This window comes from Balaenoptera musculus, chromosome 9 (genome assembly GCF_009873245.2).
Source record: "Balaenoptera musculus isolate JJ_BM4_2016_0621 chromosome 9, mBalMus1.pri.v3, whole genome shotgun sequence".
Classification (NCBI taxonomy): Eukaryota; Metazoa; Chordata; class Mammalia; order Artiodactyla; family Balaenopteridae; genus Balaenoptera; species Balaenoptera musculus.
In genome coordinates this window covers 82,330,022-82,353,243 of record NC_045793.1, presented here as the reverse complement: position 1 = coordinate 82,353,243, position 23,222 = coordinate 82,330,022, and the positions used below count along the sequence as shown (strand labels likewise).

Genomic DNA, 23,222 nt, shown 5'->3' with positions numbered 1-23,222 from the left:
TTTATAGGACATTCCATCCAAAAACAGCAGATTACACTTTCTTCTAGAGTGCACACGGAACATTCTCCAGGATAGATCACACCTTCGGTCACAAATCAAGCCTCAGTAAATTTAAGAAAATTGAAATCATATCAAGCATCTTTTCTGACCACAACGCTATGAGATTAGAAATCAATTACAGGGAAAAAAACGGAAAAAACACAAACACATGGAGACTAAACAATACGTTACTAAATAAACAAGAGATCACTGAAGAAATCAAACAGGAAATCAGAAAATACCTAAAGACAAATGACAATGAAAACAGGATGATCCAAAACCTATGGGATGCAGCAAAAGTAGTTCTAAGAGGGAAGTTTATAGCTATACAAGCCTACCTCAAGAAACAAGAAAAATCTCAAATAAACAATCTAAACTTACACCTGAAGGAACTAGAGAAAGAAGAACAAACAAAACCCAAAGTTAGCAGAAGGAAAGAAATCATAAAGATCAGAGCAGAAATAAATGAAATAGAAACAAAGAAAACAATACCAAAGATCAATAAAACTAAAAGCTGGTTCTTTGAGAAGATAAACAAAATTGATAAACCATTAGCCAGACTCATCAAGAAAAACAGGGAGAGGACTCAAATCAATAAAATTAGAAATGAAAAAGGAGAAGTTACAACAGACACCGCAGAAATACAAAGCATCCTAACAGACTACTACAAGCAACTCTATGCCAATAAAATGGACAACCTGGAAGAAACAGACAAATTCTTAGAAAGGTATAACCTTCCAAGACTGAACCAGGAAGAAATAGAAAATATGAACAGAACAATCACAAGTAATGAAATTGAAACTGTGATTTAAAATCTTCCAACAAACAGAAGTCCAGGACCAGATGGCTTCACAGGTGAATTCTATCAAACATGTAGAGAAGATCTAACACCCATCCTTCTCAAACTCTTCCAAAACATTGCAGAGGAAGGAACACTCCCAAACTCATTCTATGAGGCCACCATCACCCTGATACCAAAACCAAACAAAGATAGTACAAAAAAAGAAAATTACAGACCAATATCACTGATGAATATAGATGCAAAAATCCTCAACAAAATACTAGCAAACAGAATCCAACAACACATTAAAAGAACCATACACCACGATCAAGTGGGATTTATCCCAGGGATGCAAGGATTCTTCACTATACGCAAATCAATCAATGTGATACACCATATTAACAAACTGAAGAATAAAAACCATATGATCATCTCAATAGATGCAGAAAAAGCTTTCGACAAAATTCAACACCCATTTATGATAAAAACTCTCCAGAAAGTGGGCATAGAGGGAACCTACCCCAACATAATAAAGGCAATATACAACAAACCCACAGCAAACATCATTCTCAATGGTGAAAAACTGAAAGCATTTCCTCTAAGATCAGGAACGAGACAAGGATGTCCACTCTCACCACTATTATTCAACATAGTTTTGGAAGTCCTAGCCATGGCAATCAGAGAAGAAAAGGAAATAAAAGGAATACAAATTGGAAAAGAAGAAGTAAAACTGTCACTGTCTGCAGATGACATGATACTATACATAGAGAATCCTAAAAATGCCACCAGAAAACTACGAGAGCTAATCAATGAATTTGGTAAAGCTGCAGGATACAAAATTAATGCACAGAAATCTCTTGCATTCCTATACACTAATGATGAACAATCTGAAAGAGAAATTAAGGAAACACTCCCATTTACCATTGCAACAAAAAGAATAAAATACCTAGGAATAAACCTACCTAAGGAGACAAAAGACCTGTATGCAGAAAACTATAAGACACTGATGAAAGAAATTAAAGATGATACCAACAGATGGAAAGATATACCATGTTCTTGGATTGGAAGAATCAATATTGTGAAAATGACTATACTACCCAAAGCAATCTACAGATTCAATGCAATCCCTATCAAATTACCAGTGGCATTTTTTACAGAACTAGAACAAATCATCTTAAAATTTGTATGGAGACACAAAACACCCCGAATAGCCAAAGCAGTCTTGAGGGAAAAAAACGGAGCTGGAGGAATCAGACTCCCTGACTTCAGACTATACTACAAAGCTACAGTAATCAAGACAATATGGTACTGGCACAAAAACAGAAATACAGATCAATGGAACAGGATAGAAAGCCCAGAGATAGACCCACACACCTATGGTCAACTAATCTATGACAAAGGAGGCAAGGATATACAATGGAGAAAAGACAGTCTCTTCAATAAGTGGTGCTGGGAAAACTGGACAGCTACATGTAAAAGAATGAAATTAGACCACTCCCTAACACCATACACAAAAATAAACTCAAAATGGATTCGAGACCTAAATGTAAGACTGGACAATATAAAACTCTCAGAGGAAAACATAGGCAGAACACTCTTTGACATAAATCACAGCAAGATCTTTTTTGATCCACCTCCTAGAGTAATGGAAATAAAAACAAAAATAAACAAATGGGACCTAATGAAACTTCAAAGCTTTTGCACAGCAAAGGAAACCATAAACAAGACAAAAAGACAACCCTCAGAATGGGAGAAAATATTTGCAAACGAATCAACGGACAAAGGATTAATCTCCAAAATATATAAACAGCTCATGCAGCTCAATATTAAAGAAAAAAACAACCCAATCCAAAATGGGCAGAGGACCTAAATAGACATTTCTCCAAAGAAGACATACAGATGGCCAAGAAGCACATGAAAAGCTGCTCAACATCACTAATTATTAGAGAAATGCAAATCAAAACTACAATGAGGTATCACCTCACACCAGTTAGAATGGGCGTCACCAGAAAATCTACAAACAACAAATGCTGGAGAGGGTGTGGAGAAAAGGGAACCCTCTTGCACTGTTGGTGGGAATGTAAATTGATACAGTCACTATGGAGAACAGTATGGAGGTCCCTTACAAAACTAAAAATAGAATTACCATATGATCCAGCAATCCCACTACTGGGCATATACTCAAGAGAAAACCATAATTCAAAAAGACACATGCACCCCAATGTTCATTGCAGCACTATTTACAATAGCCAGGTCATGGAAGCAACCTAAATGCCCATCAACAGACAAATGGATAAAGAAGATGTGGTACATATATACAGTGGAATATTACTCAGCCATAAAAAGGAACGAAATTCGGTCATTTGTTGAGACGTGGATGGATCTAGAGACTGTCATACAGAGTGAAGTAAGTGAGAAGAGAAAAACAAATATCGTATATTAACGCATGTATGTGGAACCTAGAAAAATCGTACAGATGAACCGGTTTGCAGGGCAGAAGTTGAGACACAGATGTAGAGAACAAACGTATGGACATCAAGGGGGGAAAGCCGCGGGGGGGTGGGGATGGTGGTGTGATGAATTGGGCCATTGGGATTGACATGTATACACTGACGTGTATAAAATTGATGACTAATAAGAACCTGCTGTATAAAAAAATAAATAAAATAAAATTCAGAAATTAAAAAAAAAACAACTAAAAAAAAAAAGATGAAAGTCTTATAATAACAAGGTGACAAGCATCATTTCAACTCTCTTAGATGACAAGAGGGATACAATAGTCTCTGTTAACAAAAAGTTTGTATTTCCCTAACATCCTTCAATATAAGAAGACACAACACATTAAAACTGAAATAGAAGGGGAAATATGGAGCAATGTCAAATAATGTGGGTGAGATTTCAAAATGCATATATTGTTAACACTGGAAGAACAGCCATTGTACCCTACAGGGACATAAGAGGAGTCTGGGAGACTTACAAAACATCAAACAAAGCTGTAAGAAAGACCTGACATTATACATTGGGGGGAAAGGCACAGGAAAGAAAATGTAGCCTGTAATTTGTGTGATGTCCAAAGGCTGCAAATGTCTCTGCATTCAGCCATGGGGAGCAGAATATACAGAGCAAGTTAGGCCTTTCCTGTCCTTGGGCCTCAGGGCTAGGACGAGGGTGAGGCAAGTGAGGCAGCGAGAGCACAAAATTTTAGGAGCCCCTAACTCACTCTAAGGATCGTGCAAGTTTATGACCCTCAGAACAAGTGCGCCTCCTTAAAGTCTTCACCTTCAGTGCATCATGTGCCTCACCTCAGCCCAGGTTCTGCTAGTTCCCTATCCCCACCTGTTCCCTGCCAGGAATAAGAGACCTATTTGGAATGAGGAGAAACTCTACCTCTTCCCAAAATACGGTCTTCACATCTGCTTCCTAATACCAAATATGTTCTGCTCCAGGGCTCAAAGAGTTACCAAAGACTTAAATAACCAAGTGGAAATGATAACTATCAATCCCTTCCTTTTGTAATAAAAAGGAGTCTACAAGAAGGTCTCGGATTCCTAAAGGGAAAGGCGGGAGTGTGAATAAAATAGCACACAAAGGAGACAACTAACCTCCGGGATGACTGTAATTTGTTTCCACCGTTGTGGTTTGCTTTCCCCAGGGCAGAGGCAATCAAGTGCAGCAACTGAGGATTTCTGACATATTTGCAAAGTTCCATTTCCTTTTAATATAACTTTTTGCAGATTCAGCAAGGCGTTTTATAGAAAAAATAAAGAGCAGTTTCTATTCATCAATTTATTTTTAGAAACCTTTTGCATAAAGCAAATTCTTATTGTTATAGAAACCATTGATTTAGAATACCTGGTCATTTAGATACTGGTTGAAATTTTGGTATAACTTTATCATGAAATAATTTATTAATGTATTAAATGAAAAAATGGTTGCTAGTGAATGTTTTATGAACTTAACCTTGTTTCCAAAATATTAAGACCACTTTAATTTCTAAAATGTCATCTATTTATTAACATATGATTATCATCCTCTCCACTTGCCAGCACAACAGCTAAAAAAGTTTGTGTTTGTGTGTGTGTGTGTTTAAAAGTAATAAAATGCCCTCACTTTACTGAAAGAAATTGGAGAAGACATAAACAAATGGAAAGACATCCTGTGTTCATGGAACGGGAGAATTAATATTGTTAAAATGGCCATACTAACCAAAGCCATCTTTAGATTCAACACAATTGCCATCAAAATACCAAATGCATTCTTTACAGAAGTAGAAGAAATAATCCTAAAATTTGTTTGGAACCACAAGAGACCCCAAATAGCCAAACCAATCCTGAGAACAAAGAACAAAACTGGAAGTATTACACTTGCTGCTTTCAAACTATACTACAAAGCCATGGTAATGAAAAACAGTACAGTACTGGCACAAAAATAAACACATAGACAACTGTAACAGAATAGAGAGCCCAGAATTAAATCCCAGTACATACGATCAACTACTATTCGACAAGAGAGCCAAGAACACCCAAGGGGTAAAGGTTAGTCTCTTCAATGAATGATGCTGGGAAAACTGGAAAAACACATGCAGGACAGTGAAACTGGACCTCTATCTCACACCATTCACAAAAATTAACTCGAAATGGAACAAAGACTTAAATTAAGACCTGACACCATAAAAATCCTAGAAAACATAGGCAAGAGGCTCACTGATATTGGTCTTGGCAATGATTCTTTGGGCACAATGCCAACAGCACAAACAACAAAAGCAAAAATCATCAAATGGGACTACATCAAATTCAAAAGCTTCTGCACAGCAAAAAAAAAAAAAAAAAAAAAAACAATTAAAATGAAAAGGTAGCCTACAGAAGGGAGAAAAATTGGCAAACTAAATATCAGAAAGGGGTTAGTTTTTAAATATATTTTGCATATTAACACAACTTAATAACAACAATAACAAAAATAATCCAATGGAAGAAAAGGGCAGAAGAAAGAGAAATTTTTTCCAAAGAGGTCATCAAAATGAGCAACAGGCACATGATAAGATGCTCAACCTTATTAATCATCAGGGAAATGCAAATAAAAATCACAAAAAGCTATCACCTCACACCTGTTAGAATGGCTATCATCAAGTAGACAAGAGACAACAAGTGCTGGCACATACTGGTGAAAAAGTAATCCTTACACACTATTGGTGGGAAGTAAATTAGTCCAAAAACAATGGAAAACAATATGGAGGTTCCTCAAAAAATTAAAAATAGACCTACCATATGAACCAGCAATTCTGCTTCTGGGGATATACCCAAAGGAAAGAAAATAGGAGTTTGACGAGACATATGTACCTTCATGTTTATTTGCAGCACTATTCACAATAGCCAAGAAATGAAAACAACCCAAATGCCCATCAATGGATGAATGAATAAAAAGATGTAGTATATATACAATAAAATATTATTCAACCATGAGAAAGAAGAATATTCTGCCATTTTCAACAACATGGATGGACCTTGCGCACATTACGTTAAGTGAGATAAGCCAGACAAAGAAAGAAAAGTACTGTACGATATCACTTATGTGTGGAATCTAAAAAAATCAAACGTGTAAAAAAAAAAAAAAAAAACACAGTAAAGCAGAGGTTACCAGGGGAGAGGGGGCAGTGGGATAAAATTAATAGCATTTAAGAGTACAAACTTGTAACAAATACTAAAATAGTGATACGGATTTAATGTATGGTTTACTGAACACAGACGATAATATTGTACTATAAGTATGTAATGTGATAAATATCATTACAATGGCCACCATATTAAAAAATATAAATGTATCAAAGTAACATGATGTGCAACTTAAATTTACATGATGTCAAATTTATTCAATAAAAAGTAAACAAAAGTAATCCAATGTCTCCAAAAAATTCTATAATTCAAATTGTTTAAAAAATACATATATGTTTCATAATCTGCATTGCATTTTGCATTGCATTTTGTATTAATGTGTCTTTAATACATTTTTAGACATAGCTCTTCAAAAAATAGTACCTATCAGTGGAAGACTAGTAATCCTCCACTCTTTGTTCTGTCCTCTTCCACTGTGAGAGAGTAAGCGTATCATTACCCAGCTAAAGACTCCATTTCTCTGACTCCTTTCCAGTTAAGATGTGGCCATGAGAATAAGTTCTGACCACTAGAATGGGCGCAAGATGTCTTACCCTTACAGGGACTGTGTACCTGCTCTTCTAATCTCTCTCCCTTTGCATGATGGCTGGGAAATAAGGGCAACTGAGAGATCACCTTGGACCCAGGAAGGAAGCCACATGCTGAGGATGGCAGAGCCACTCTGCTGACCCTAGACTGCTCACCTCTAGATTGTCATATGAGAGAAAAATACACAGTTATCTTACCTCTTTGTTACATTGGTTCCACCTGTACCTCCAACTAATATAATACTATACCCTCAATTAATATAACAAATGAATGACATTTCTTGAGTTCTGATTATAGATCAATAAATATTTTACATGGATTATGTCAACTATGTCAGCAACACCATGAGGTTAATAAATAAACATCTTGGCTAGATCACAAAGCTATCAACTGTAAGAACTACAGGTATAATAGTCTTTAAGATTTTAAAAGGATATGCTGTAACATTCTATAAAAAATAATAAGTATATTTTCTTCAGTTAGAAGACCATGAAGACAAAATCAGGAAAAACTTCCTGTACAATTCGTAGCAATTCTTTCAACGGATATACACACAAAACCATTTCTGTGCACATGAACAATAATGGAAGTTTTTAAATACTGCATGCAAATTTACATCTTAGAATTTCCTTCTACATTTTTCTTTTTTAAAGAAACTCAAATGGAAATGTTCATGAGTAGATATTTGGTGGCAGAGCTTTCACTTCTTCTTTATATCTTTTATAAAAAGAGCAGTAGCACAACCAGATATATTAACCTTGTACCTAACTGAAGATCTGCTCACCTTCTCAAAATACAAGTGGTAATATAAAAAGGTAAAATATTAACATATATTCTAAAGCGTAACAAGACTCTTTTCATTGTTGGAGTTATATCCCATTTAGTAGTTGTATACCCTAGAACAAAAATTTAACCTTGCAAATAATTTCTTATTAAAGATGATGATATTCACTTCACAAGGTTGTCCTGAGGATTAATAAGATAATGGATGCAAAGGGCTTAGGACAGTGCTTGAACACTTGAACTAATTTAGAAAAAAAAAAAAAACGTAGTCCTCAGTTGTATTTAAAAGGTTCTAATATATTAAGTACTATACTAAGAAAAAGTATAATGCATTATCTCTTTCTCCTAATTTTATTTTTTCTTTCAATTTTTTGATAAATTTATTTATTTATTTGTTTGTTTGTTTGTTTATTTTTGGCCTCCTTGGGTCTTCGTTGCTGTGTGCAGCCTTTCTTTAGTTGGGCTGAGTTGGGGCTACTCTTTGTTGTGGTGCACAGGTTTCTCATTGCAGTGGCTTCTCTTGTTGCAGAGCACGGGCTCTAGGCGTGGGCTTCAGTAGTTGTGGCACACGGACTCAGTAGTTGTGGCTCGTGGGCTCTAGAGCTCAGGCTCAGTAGTTGTGGTGCATGGGCTTAGCTGCCCCGCAGCATGTGGGATCTTCCTGGACCAGGGCTCGAATCCGTGTCCCCTGCATTGGCAGGCAGATTCTTAACCACTGTGCCACCAGGGAAGCCCCTCTTTCCTCAATTATTTAATCTACTTTGTGGATGATCATACGCAACTGAGGGACATGTGTATTCTTCCAATACTTGATTAGAAATGGAAAAATACAATAAAAGATATCTTAAAACTTGAATGCATCAGGGCTAATAGTACTACATAAGCCTATTCATTCTTGATCTTTAACAGAAGTTAGTCAGGTACCTGGGCAAAATCTCTAATTTTTAAAGTTAAAGTACTGCTTTTATTCAATACTATATATCAGACTTCCCTGGGCTAATATTTTATGATGCTCAAAGTAATTTTCATAAAATTGCAAAGATGTCCTATTTTAGCTATGTTTGCTCATTGCAGCTGAGCCTGCAGGTAAAAAGCAAGATGTGCCCTGTGATGCCAGTAGAAACTACATTCAATAATTTGGGAATCATCATTTTTTAAATATTGAATTTCAACCCAAAACCTGCTAAATTCCTCTATTTATTGAACTTTTGATCCTCACCATGCATCTAACACCCCTAGTCTCAACACAAAGTTCACTCTCAACTCTGGCGTCCTTCAGCTAGTCTGCGCTTTAAGTTCCTGTGGCCAAAAAGAAATGCACCTCTGGGACTTCCCTGGTGGTGCAGTGGTTAAGAATCCTCCTGCCAATGCAGGGGACATGGGCTCGATCCCTGCTCCAGGAAGATCCCACATGCCGTGGAGCAACTAAGCCCGTGCACTACAACTACTGAGCCCGTGCTCCGCAACTAGTGGACCCACATGCTGCAACTACTGAAACCCGTGTGCTCTATGGCCCACGTGCTGCAACTACTGAGCCCGCGTGCTGCAACTACTGAAGCCCGCGCGCCTAGAGCCCATGCTCTGCAACAAGAGAAGCCACCGCAATGAGAAGCCCATGCACCGCAATGAAGAGTAACTCCCGCTCACCACAACAAGAGAAAGCCTGCACAGCAATGAAGACCCAATGCAGCCAAAAAAATTTTTTTTAATTAAAAAAAAAGAAATGCACCTCTTTTGCCCCCATCATGGACCACCTTCTCTCTGGGCAAAAAGAAAGAGGCATATGGACACATTTATCTATCTTCTTGTCCCCTAATACTTAAATTCTTCTTCCAACAGTAAATTCCTCTTTCCCTCCCTTGTTACATACATATAATTCTTTTATTTGTATTTTTTCTATCACTGTAATGAGGTACAATACCTCATAAAAGCAGCATTGTGGGGATTTTCTTCCATCCTGTCCATTCTATTTTGTTATCCTAATTTAGACAAGGCCATTTACTCATTCATCAATATTTACACTCTTCTTAGTCATCTACAACTTATAAAGCATAATGGACATCAGGTGAGACTTTTTTTTTTCTTAAAGCTTCATTGAAAAAAGCAGATTTGGCAAGAGAGGGTTCACGTATTAACACCAAAAGTAAAAAAAAGAGGTCAGCCAAGAAAGTGGTTTTTGAGGCTGATAAAACACTGAGGAGTAAAGAAGAGCTCCCAAAACCAGTTTATTTTTAATTTCAATCTGTCAATAAAAAGAGTTACATAACTTTTAACCAGAATCTGTCAATTCTCTTTTCTTTTTTTCTCATTCCACAAATGCCATCACTTTCATAGAGGCTTACTTATTACCCTACACACTTTCATATTCTAATTTATTTTCCCACAATGAATCATTGCAGATCCCAAACATCAGCTAACAGTAGCCTTCAGGCATCTTTGCACCTTCAAAAATGGAGATTTTGATTACTAGCATGTCAGTTCTCTGAGGAGAGGAACTGTGTCTCTGTCAACCCCTGGTAGCCTGCACAGTGCCTGGGACATGTTGTGTGCTCAATAACTGTTCATTAGAATTAATTCGATCATTGTTATTCACAAAGAACACTTTTCACTTCAAAATATATTCCTTATTTCATCTCATAAATATTGAAATTTACTCAACATATACTCTGAACCCTACAATTGTGTTATGAAGAGATTCTGGAATAATATTTTGAATCATATGCTTAGTAAGGTTTCTTTACGAATTCCTATTAATACATAGAGTAACCATTCATTCTAGTTTCTCCCAGAGAGGAATATTCACATATAAATATTCATGTAATAAATATTCACAGATCATACATGAAACCACTTTTATACCATTTCACCTCATTGATCCACCACATTTTTGGAAAACAAAACACCTCACTGCATCACTAAGAACACAAGATGAAGGTACTTTCAAATTGTTAGATTATTTACATTGAAATGAAAGCAGTGAGACTCTAAAGAAATGATGTTTAAAATTTAATAAATCTTACGGAAGCTATACATGTACATGCTCTTACCCAAGGAAAATGATCTATTTAAGATGCTACACAAATATTTACATGTTGCTATTATTATCAAAAATCATTTTAGAGTGACATTCATAGTCATTTCATAAATCATAAGAAAAACAATCTTTTATAGTGTCTCCTTTCCTTGCACAAAAGTCTGTACGACCCATCTCAGTGATTCACTCTAGCCTCTAGGCATGGCTATAAACATTGTAAACCACTTTTGAAAATAAAATCTACCCTTAAAGAATGAAGATATGTTCCCATTGAGGATATTCAAAAGAATCCCTCACAGGGCTTAAAGTCACCACTATACAAAAGATCCTAATATCCTCTGAAGACTGGAGGAAACAGGACACCCCAATTTGAATTTCAGGGATGACTATACATCATATGAACTCATGTAAGGGAAGGCTGTATATAAACTGTAAAGTGTGGTGAGAACACCTCACTAATTATTAGGGATGGCAATAACTAGCAGCACCAAAAGTCCCTCTCAGAACTTCATTATCAGATTCACATGAAAAACTGTCCTATTTATAACATAGAAAGACAGTTTCTTAGAGGAAAGAACTGCATGCAAATTAAAGAAATGATTAGTAAGTTTGGGGAGACTTTACTCACATCAACAAGCTGGTTGACTCCACTTGCAGTTTTTGCCAGGGTGACAAGGTCTTCCTGCATCTTATCCACCCATGACTTGATGCTGCAGAAATCAGAGAAGAGAATATTCTATCAGATCTCTCACAAAGTAAGGCCACAGACTGACATTCTATATGCACAGATTATCCGCAGATAATTCATTAAATTACCTTTAAGTCTTTCTCCTCCTTCCTAGCTCCTACTATACCTACCCACCCCCCCAGCCCACTTTTAAGTGACAAAACCAATGAACCTTTAGGGGTCAACCTCTTAGGATGCTAAAATATCCCCAACTCAAAAAGAGAAAAATGACAAATGAGGGTAAACGTTTGCTTAATTTTTATGAAAATGCCATTAAAAACAAGTTACTGAATGGAATATTCTAAACTAAACTTTATCCTTTAGGTTACAAGCCTTCATAATATAATACTAAGGGTGTGTTAAATGTAGAATATTTGAAAAATGCCAGAAAATGACAAATACTTTTAAATTTCTTATAATTCCAATACCCAAGTATAATCACTTAACATTTTGATGTATTCCCTTCAAGTCTTTTAAAACTCTTTCACAAGGTCAAGCACATATTATGTAAAATTCACATATCTTTTTTTCCATCAGTCACATGATAAATACCCTTCCATGTCATTACAGATATTTTATAAACACTGTACTTTAATGGCCACTTAATATTCCCTTATCTCTAAATCCCATAATATACTTGACCATCCTCCTTTTTTAAAAGATAACTAGAATGTCATCAGCTTTAATTGCTAAAAATTTCACTGCAACAAATATCTCAGTACACATTAAGCTTAAAAGTATTTCATTTCCTTAGCTAGACTCTTAGATTTGGAATTACTGGATCAAGGCTTAAGTTTTAAAGAAATGGTTTTGAGCATTAAAATTATGATTGAAGGTTCCAGTTCAAATCCTTTTCATGTACAGGTGAGCCTTGAACAATGTGGGGGGTTAGGAGTGCAAAGCCCCAGGCAGCTGAAAATCCGCAAATAACTTTACAGTCAGCCCTCCACATCCGCGGTTTGGCATCCACAGATTAAACCAATGATGGATCATGTAGTACTATACGTTAACTGAAAAACAATCTACTATAAATAGACTCACGAAGTTTAAACCCATGTTGTTCAAGAGACAATTGTATACACTTTAATGTAATGGAGATCTTAAAATACAAGCTATGGATATCAGAACATTTTAGAAAATTCTAAACTGATGGTCTATCTTATTTTTCCTGTCATTAGAGATTACCAAATACCACACAATTTTCCCCATTCTAATAAGTTAAATTTAATTTGCAATCCCTTCATATACTTCATTTATTCATCCTCATGTTGCAAAAAGACCTAAAGTGTGTGCCCTTTTCTGTCCATGCAAATATAAGAAAACACTAATAAGAACGATAGGAAATGATTTATATTGGAATTTGAACTTCTCTCTACATATATATGGTCTGTGTATCTATCATTGCTTATTTATTCTATTGTTTGGATTTTATAAATACTAAATGTTTTCCCTCCTTTTTTTTTTTGATTGACAGTGTGATTTATTCAGTTTCAGTATACTGCAATAGCATACAAATAATTTATACATTTAAAAGGTAACTCTTAGATATGTTCATTTGACAGTGAACATAAACTCTCAAATGAACATATCTACAATACAGAAACAGACTCAAAGGCATAGAGAACAGACCTGTGTCTGCCAAGGGGGAGGGGAGGTGGGGGGAGAGAAGGATTGGAAGTTTGGGATTAGCAGATGCAAACTATTATACTATACAGGACGGATAAACAACGAGGTCCTACTGTATAGCACAGGGAACCATATTCAATGTCCTGTGATAAACCATGATGGAAAAGAATATGAAAAAGGATATATATATGTATAACTGAGTCACCTCACTGTACAGCAGAAATTAACACAACATTGTAAATCAACTATAATTCAATAAAAAATTTTTTTTAAAAAGGTAACTCTTCTGTCATAAGAGAGCAAGCTGTAATTCAAGGACTGAAGCCGGTTTCCCCACCGCAGCGCGGGCTCTGTCCAGTCAGCATTCACACTGAACTGAGCCCCCTCTCTCCCGTCTGTCAGTCTTTTCAATGGAATGACAACAGGGCATAGTTTAAAAAATGTCAAGGAGCAGAAATCATATCTGCTGATCCCACCAGGAACCTCTAAAGGCACAGGTTCTTTAAAGCACGTTAGAGAATGAACCCGTCAGTGGGTGGACTCTGTGGAAGAACAACAACCTTGGTCCCTTCCCCCCTGTTCTCCAGAAGTGTGTTAGTGGCTCTCAAACGTTTCAGAAAAATTTACTATGAGGAAAATCACACCTTTCATGATTAGTATTTAAAAGGCACTTATGTACATTTTCCCTTAGGAAATTGGTTGAGCGATGAAGAGTAACACTGAACCATTCTCATCCTCAATGACCAACATTCTGGATCTAAAATGGTAGGCGGCTGCATCACCTATCTCAAGAGAGCCAGTTCTCATTATTCCGAGGCCTGGCCATGTTCACTGGTTTTACCGCACTGGTTTCTACCCCTCCAAGAATGGGGTAGAAAAGTGCTGTTTTGAAAATGAACTTTATATTTCATAAGTGCTTTGATCATGAGGATTTAACCACGTTTGTCTTCTCCTTAGACAAAAATTTCAATACTACTACAAGGTCATCAACCTTTTTTCTGATAAATTTAAATGTAACAGTATTAAACATTAAATGTGGAAAAAGTATAACATGGGGAAGGGATTTAAGTGAGGTACATACAGGAGACCATATAAAAGAGTAATGAGCTAAAAATCTAAAGAGGAAGAAGGAAAACTGAAAATCAGTCATGAAAAAGGATGAAATGCCTTAGAAGAAAACACAGAGGGGCTTGACTTACATGTGAAACAAACTAGTTGGTAAATGAAATAGATAAAAGCAAGGGGTACTTTCACACAAATGAAAATAAGGAAGAATATTTATTGAATCATGCTGTATGAATATGATTTTCAAAATGATTATCAAGAAACAAAAAATAAATAAACGGGAAAAGGGTGCAAAGTTAAGAGAAATTTCTAGAACCATTAAAATAAATGATGCACACCACATTATTCTAATATACTTTGTGCTACTTTTGGGCTGGTATATATATTTGAAAAATATTACGAATACTAAGTAATATTCATATTACTCTATTAGGTAAGTATAATTGTGATCCATTTTTACATTAAGAACAAAAAAATTACAGTAGGGGATGGGTAGGAGAAAAAAACATGGACATCATTTTCTAATTCAGATGAGACCCTTTCATTTCTCCAAGCAATCACTGAACAAAACCCAGAGAAAATGAATCATCTCTTCTCAAATATAATTGCCAACATTGACAAATAGTAAGAAGTGTTATACACGTTTTTGGCTGGAAAACTGAGAAACAAAGACTATATATGTAAAAAAATAAACTTAACTCCTGAATTCTGATTCATGCTAAACTGATCCAAAACGTGCTTTCTAACTTGACACCTGAGTGTACTGTCACTGCCAGTGTTCACTGGTGTGAACCTGTTTTGGCTGAAAAGCAATTTAGGGCCCGACCGGTCTTCTCTGCCCCACTGACAAGCTGTTAAGGACATAGTATAGGAACAAAGATTATTTTTTATAGACATGAGGTATTACCTGGTTTTCCTAAAATACATAAGCACTCTGCCTTTCATACCTGGAATTAGAAGATTATAATGGCTAGGAAATAAGCGAAGATCTCATTGATCATCAAAGTGAAAAATAACATAAGGGAAAATATTCACATGGACAAATTCTCCATCAGTCTTTCTCTTTCTAGGTAAATTGTCAACCACATACGCATAATCACTAAGCACTATTTTATTAAATGTCTCCAGAAGGCACTATAATATTTTGGAGAAAGTTACAGAGGATATAGTCTTTTCAGATAATAAGAAATGAACATAGCACTCCATGAGGAAGAATTTGCTGTTTCTTCTTTGTCAACAAGAACTAGTATCTGCTGGAGAAGATACTAAAAGCTGGCAGGGCAGAAACGAAAGATACATGCTTTACAATCTGGTTAGGTTTAAAACTGGGTCTGACAGGAAAGAGGCAGAAGAGAACAAGAATAAGGTAGTGTAGGGGAGGAAAAAGTACCTTTTCTTCTACCTTTCTGAATTCTTGACTGAGAACCTGTAACAAAAGACAGACTAATAAGTGAAATGCATACAAATTGATTTAAGTTTTACATGACACGGGAGGCTTCATAAGGAAATGAAGACCTGCCTCCCCCCCCAAAAATGGTTAAACCTGAGTGTCTTTATGCTAGGTTTGATGAAGTATAGAAAGATATGATGGGACAAAGAATATGAGCTAAGTATAGTAAACTGGGGGAAACTTAACAGAGACCATTCGTTCACATTTCTCTTTCTGCCCCATGTCTTCAGAGGTAAGGATGCTCCTTTCTCCCAGGTATAGGGGAGCAATGCTCACATGAGGGGAAGGTCACAAAGTCCTTCCTGCAGATGCCACTTCCCCAACGCCTTCAGCTTAAAATATTCAATAGGCTATGTAACCATATTTAGCCCATCCTGAATCCCATCAGTAGGACATGCTTCAGGAATCAGAAGAGTCACTTAAAGTTTATGAGATAGTTGTGTGGGGAGGTGGATAGAGGAGGCTTTCGACTAGTAGCTACTTAAAGTGAGATTTGAAGGACAAGTGGAATTTAAGAAAATCGAGAAGGGAAAGAAGTAACAACGAAGGCAGGGGGAATTTAAAACGTGGCATAGCAACCACAAGTAGTCTGTATGGCCGGAGTCCAAGGTTGTTCATCAAATGTATGGAATGGGGTCAGGAATGGTCAGGAAGAAATTCTGGCAAATAGTTGGCCAGACCCAGGGTCTTAAATAACATTCTGAAGCATTTAGATTGTGTCCTCAAAATAACGGAGAGATAATGGAAAATGTGAAGTTAGCGAGTAACAAGATTAAGGGTATATGAACATGATAAAATAATTTCTCTGATAGCCAAGTGGATGGTGGCTTAGAGGGAGAACAAAAAGTGAGGATGGAGGGGCTAGATAAGATGGAAGAAATGAGGAGGGTTCAAACTGGCTCAGTAGTAGCGAGAGTAGAGAGGGAAACAAAAGGGAGACCAAGTAGAAGAAACCAGCTCAACAAAACTCTGAAGGATGGATGGCAGGATTTCATGTACTACTAGATTTAAACAGTGAATGGGAGAAAGGATTTGCAGGTGACTCACGGAGTTCCTCAGTTAGACAATGATAGGAAATTTTGTTATAGAAAGTATAAAAGGAAGAACGAATTAGAGGGGATTGATGAGTTCGTTTTTATTGGTTCAGGTAGAGATGTTTTTGAGAGATTCACATATAGAAACCCAGTAGGCAATTGAATATACATAGATTTGAAGCTCTCAGAAGTTTCCATAGCATTTAAAGATCAGGTAGTTACAAAGGACAAAGGTAAATCAGTGTATGACTCCCAAAGGAGAGTTTATAAAGGGAGAAAGAAAATACACAGTAGCTAGAACTCTGGAAAATAACACTGAAAAAAGAGACAGGAATCTGAGTAGTGGCAAGAAACAAGGGAATCCAAGAACAATGGTATCACAAAAGCCAGGGAAGGGAAGAATATCGAGATAGAGTCATCAAACAAGGTGAGAGAAATTTATCTCTCTTATATGTGAGGACAGTGAGAGAAGTGTGGAACCTAGGAAAAAATGGAGAACAAGGAGTTAGTGCTCCTTTTTGTTTTTTAATCAGAGAGACATAGGCATGGTTCTATGCAAAAGGAGAAAGGCACGGAGAGGAGACATCACAGAGAAATCTCAGGAGAGAACATGTAACTTACTGACAGGGCAAGGGCCTTCAAAAGACTCTAGATTCACTCAGCTTTTTCTTGCTTACCCTCTATATTCCAAACATGATCTGGTGAAGGATGAGTGAAGAAATAAGCAGAACACAGGAGAATCCTAATCCATGGCTGGAAGGTAGGTTACTTCTTCCATGGAGATTGAAGGGGAAACGTAAAAGGTTTTAAGTAAATGAAAATAGCTACAACAACTCGATCAAAAACTGGAGACAGTTCTACTTATTGGTCTCTATTTTTTTTCTTTTTTGTAATAAAGTAGACAGGGTCATCGGTTCAGAGATAGGCAGGAGGTATTAAGGTAGGGTAGTTGAATAGAAAAGTTGGAGGTTTCAAAAGAACAATGACTGGAGAGTATTTAAGGAAAAGCTCTATACTGGGGGTCACCAGTTTTCATCAGTACTAATCAGCATGACTGTGTGAATTTCTCCACCGGCACTAGGCTAAAGAGGGTGAGATGGGAGAAAAAAGGCATTCAGATGAATATGGGGCAGATACCAGCAGGTGGGAAAGATGGACAAGGAAAAGTGAACTGAAGGGCCTGAAAACTTTAAGATCTCTACTAATTCTAAATAACAAAGACTACCAAAAATATTCATTAAAATGTTACAGTATTATATTTATACACAACACTTATTTTCTAAACATTTTTCTTATGGAACCAAAAATACTATTACAATATTTCTAGGAAAATGTGAAAATACTGTATTGCCAAATTTCAAATTTCTCATCATTTTGGGGGTTTGTAGCCTAATAATCTCATAAAAGAATATGCTGGAACACTAAAGGAAGAAAGTGGCCTGAACACATATCCCACATTTAAATCACCTGAATCAAAATATAATTTCTAAAAGAAAAAATTCTAAAAATCACTGAAATAAAATGGATTGCTCTCAGAAAGTTTACAGTTTGTTTGAAAATCTTTCTCTTGGAAATAAATATATATTACAATATCTGAGCAGCTCAAAAACAGTTGAATCAATGTATATCGGGTTATATAGATACAGCAGAACTGGACTAACAGGTATACTGTTTCCATGAGAATATGCTCTGGATTTTCCAACTTGTGATGTCAGGAACATACTTAATCTGCTTGTTAGAAATGTGACATCTTGGTTTCATGTGTCAAGTGGTAACAGAGGATTAGCAGGTTAGGACTTCAGCATGATATAGTCAGGAGAGTGAGAATGCATGGTATTGGTAGAGAAGAACGATGAGAAGCTCCAGAGACTGGGTATGCAGTCAACGCATGCAACAAAGCTACTTCCTATCTCTCTGCTCTCTCCCGTCTCCCAATTTTCCACTGCCTTTCGAAACCCTGTGTTTCTCTAAGTTCCTACAACCCCAAAACGTCAAAATCTCATGACTGCAATTGCCACCTTTACATACATAATTCCTACATTTGAGCTCCATTTCTGCCTTAACGACAGTTTGCTAGATCACTCCCTTTTGATTTTCCAGCATTCTTTTTCAAAATATCTATAAAACTAAACTTAAAATCTTCCCTGCCCACAGCACTAACCCTCTGTGTTCCTTCTTCTTGTTGGCAAACCATCTCCTCAGTCATCCAGGTCCATGCCATCAATTTCTTCATCATATCCCTCCTTCAATCCTTTGTAAAATAATAGTATCTCAGTGTTTTTCCCAATACGTACCTGAGAGCTGAATGCACTGAGACCTTATTTTATGCCAAACTTCTTGCCAAAGGTATTTAACATTCACTCTCTCATTTAGTCATCAGAAAAACTAGTGCTCACTTTCATAGATGAGAAAACTTCAAGTTGAGAGAAGTTTAACAGCCCAGCCTTGTAGCTTCCGATTTTCTAAGCCATTTTACTTCCACCAACCTCACACATTTCCATGTGTCGACTGTCCTTTTCCACATTCTGCTTTGGCTCTATAACCTCTCCCTGAAATTAATCCTCCACCTCCATTGTGAATAAATTTCCCAACTACTCTAATGTCACCTTCACAAGCTCCCAAACTAAAAACGTCCTCTTCTATCCACTAAATTCCAAAGCACTTTAATTGTGGTTTGTGTTTATTTTTCTGTAGACTTTCATGATTAGATGGATATACTTTTATTCTCATTCATCACTGAATCCTCAACATTACAGTGTTACAGTGCCTTGCATATAGTAGGCACACAGATATTTATTGAATAAATAGAAAAATGTATTGAAATAAAATGTAATTGCAGTATTGTTTTTTAAAACACCCAATTATCTTTACTTAATGCACGCAGAGGAAATAATTTATTTACTAAATTTCCTCTTCCCTCCAAAATCCACATCAGAAAAAAATGAACTGCTGGACCCATGCATCTATAAATAGCACCCACTTTTCAACAAGTAGAAGAATTTTTAAATGCGACTTAATACTTTAAAGAATTTTTTTTAATCTGTGTAACGCATACCTTATAATTCTAAATCTTTCAAGTGGACATTGAATTTCATAGGAAAAAAATGAAGTCTTGTAATCCTTCTCTACCTCTACAATAACTCATTACAGAGTCAGATAGCAGTATATGTTCCCAACTGTTTGATGATGTCTGCTGGCTCAGTGTACTCTGGAGAATTCTATATGAGATCTCTAAAAATTGAGGCAAATATTTTATTGAGTAGTTGAGGTAATCTGTTATATCCTCTACTTCATTTTATTGTACAGAAATAGCCCAAATTCTAAAGGCAAATAATATAAAATATTCAAGTTTTCACTAAATTTGAGAGAAGAATACTCGCCATGCAATTAATACTGTTCCTTTTGAGGTTAGATTTGACTGTAAGATGGCTTTCAAAAGAGTATTGCATAGTTCAGGAAACTATTTAAAAAAGAAGAAGAAGAAGAAAGAAAGAGAGATGGTAATCCATTTCACTTTGCATGCATTTGAGGAACATCAAATTGAGAACAGCACAAATTACACCCTGTTTCATCTATTGTAAAGTGCAGCAGTTGAGTACAAAGTGTCAAGTCTGCATAGTTATCTATTTAATTGTTTTAAATGCTACACAGAGAATTTGCCTTTTTACTGGTTGGAATAATGGAGCCAAAGTGATAGCTAAGAAATATTACAATAGGTCCTACAAAGACTGACTGTCCTTCCTTCCTATATCTCACGTAGTAAGTCCTCTGTCAGAAAAGAATGTGTGTGAACTTCCTGCTATTAGTAAGAAGAGAGTATTAAAACAGACATCTTCCTTCCACATCCATCTTGAATTATCCCACTAGCAATTATCATAGAGACTAGAGCAAAAAAGGAATATAGTAGTGTGTATATGTCAATGCCAATCTCCCTATTTATCCATTCCACTCCCCCTTTCCCCCTTGGTAACCATAAGTTTGTTTTCTACATAAGAACCTACTGTATAGCACAGGGAACTCTACTCAATACTCTGTAATGACCTATATGGGGAAAAGAATCTAAAAAAGAGTGGCTATACGTATATGTATAACTGATTCACTTTGCTGTACAGCAGAAAATAACATAACATTGTAAATCATCTATACTCCAATAAAAATTAATTTTAAAAAATTATTTTTAAATAATAGGAGAGACACAGAAAAGAAATGGGAATGGAAAAGAGCTGGTACAGTATGGGAATGAGAGGAGGAGGAGAGGGAAAGTGAGAAGCCTGTACGCTTTGGGGCCCTTGTCCTAAAGCAATTCTCTGCCTATGCCACTGTTTTTAAGAAATAATTTTATTTTTAACCCAAGGAAATCAGAGACATAGTTCTGCCCTGTAGACCTGGGAAAAAATAAAAATATCACAAGATCTAACAAACTGGCCATTTCAATTGTGTTGATATATAAATAGCTTATTAATAAATTTGAAGTAATAAGACCATGTATTTCAAAACTGTTCCACTTGCTATAAATATCCCACCAATGCCAAACTGCTCCTTTTTTTGTTATATAATAAACCACCCACAGTGTTCTTATAGTTGGGTAAAAAATAACATAAGTAAGCCGAAGATTTAGATAACCTAGACACACTATTTTGCTAAATATGCATTTCTTATAACATGGGTAAGTATATCATGAAAAATACTGTGTGTGTGTGTGTGAAAGGAACACTTGGTATCTACAATAAATCTAAAACTGCTTGTGAGATGGCTGTCATGCCAGTAATGTTAGTTCCTGAAATTATTCTCGATTTAAACCATTTTCAATAACACTGCTGCTCTGTTTTTAGAAAGCTGTTTAGACTTGTGAAATGCTTTAGTATTCCATTTGTGTCTAGAGTCAATCCTGAAAGAAATGCAGAAAGGAATGTGATCATGCTAATCAGGGTGGAAAGGTAAAGTACTCGAGAGAAGAAGAAAAAAGGTTTTATCACTAAAAATCGGATTCTTATGCTGTTCGTGTTCCTCTGCCTTCATTTTCTGTTTGCTTTCCGCTGTTGCGCGTGCGTGTGTGTGTGTGTGTGTGTGTGTGTGTTTAATCTGCTTTACAAATATACATAGTCATAATTCTCAAAGACCAAAGAGTCTTCATGAGATCTACCTTTCCCACCATCTCGGATTGATTTTTGTTTTACCCCAGCATTTTCGTTGTTTCTTTATTTAGTTAATATTTTTTTGTCTCAGCTGCAGCAATTTGCTGCCAGCTTCCAAGACAACAAATGAGCAATACACTTTAGGGTTGATGTTAATGTAGTTCCCTGGATTAGCTAGAGGGGGGAGGGTTCTCATACAAGGGATCTGCTCCCTGGAGGCCTGGAGAGCTTTGTTTTTTATGTCCACATCACCTTTAGTTACGACCTGCAGCATTGTCCCTCCAGCCTGGTGCCAAAGGAGGTGTCCCAAATGGCCACACAATCTGCTGCTGGTGTTTCTATGAACCAAATGGGTTGAATTTCTAATTGCACATTACAAAACTTCCATTCATTTTCTTGAGGATCTTCTCTTTCATTGTTTACATTTTTTATCAGCCATTGCGGATAGTTCACAAAATGTATTTTTGTCTAATTCAAGCATGTAAATATTACTTAATGTCATGATCAGATTTTCCTCATTTCCTTTCTTCTCTGAATTAATAATTGTATCCGTAATATTTCCAGTACTGCAAAATCCTCAAATGTTTATTATGTTTGGATTCTGACTTAAATGCCCCATCTACTTCCCTACATAGATCGGTATCTGCAGTCAGGCCAGTTTAAGTGTTTCACAAACATGTCAGTTTTGTCATGTTATTTAATCATGTTTTCCACTAGCCTGAAATGACCTCTCTTAAGTCTCTTCAGGGCTTGAAGATCATTTTTCAAGTCTGTACTTCAGTTCCTTCTTCTGGGCAAGTCCTCAAGTGTTCAGAAATTTTTTTTCTAAGTTCCTAAAATAGATATAGCCTGTCCTACAAAACATCACACACGTTGACATATTGTCTTACGTTAGTATTATTTTTTCCCAACAATATTTGCTTTCCTTGAGTGGATGGGCCACAGCTTCCAGTTCTGTATTCTGAGAATATCTAGCACATTTCTGGACATATATTAGATGCTCAACAGACAAGAGACAGCATCTATCTCGCATCTATGTGCCAACAGCTGTTCTAAACATGTTATGTGAAAAAACTCTAATTCTCACAAAAATTCTATGAGGCAGATACTATTATGAATCTCACTTTACAGACTGAGGAAACTGAGGCACAGAGAGGTTAAATTACTTGCTGAAGGTCACAGAATTAGTAAGTGGCAGAGCTGAGCATCTGCCCTTAGACGCCAATAGAGTCTACCATCTTAATAAATGCTAATCGATATGATCTGAAACATGGCTTGCTCTCATCATTAAACCACCAGATAACCCCCAACTCTCCTCTCATCCTAACTTACAAATGTCTTGTGTTTTCTA

At 36.3% G+C, this 23,222-nt stretch overlaps 1 protein-coding gene across 8 annotated transcripts in view; it reads right to left on the bottom strand.

Moving 5' to 3' along the window:
• Positions 1–23,222, bottom strand: part of CACNA2D1 (calcium voltage-gated channel auxiliary subunit alpha2delta 1) — a 496,257-nt gene that overhangs the window by 397,499 nt on the left and 75,536 nt on the right. For all 8 annotated transcript variants that reach the window (XR_005021203.1, XM_036863210.1, XM_036863212.1 and 5 more), the window contains one exon: positions 11,463–11,544. Coding sequence is in view for 7 of the 8 variants with exons in the window: in XM_036863210.1 (XP_036719105.1) it covers positions 11,463–11,544 (82 nt within the window). In the remaining variant the exon portion in view is untranslated. The remainder of the gene's footprint in view (positions 1–11,462; positions 11,545–23,222) is intronic.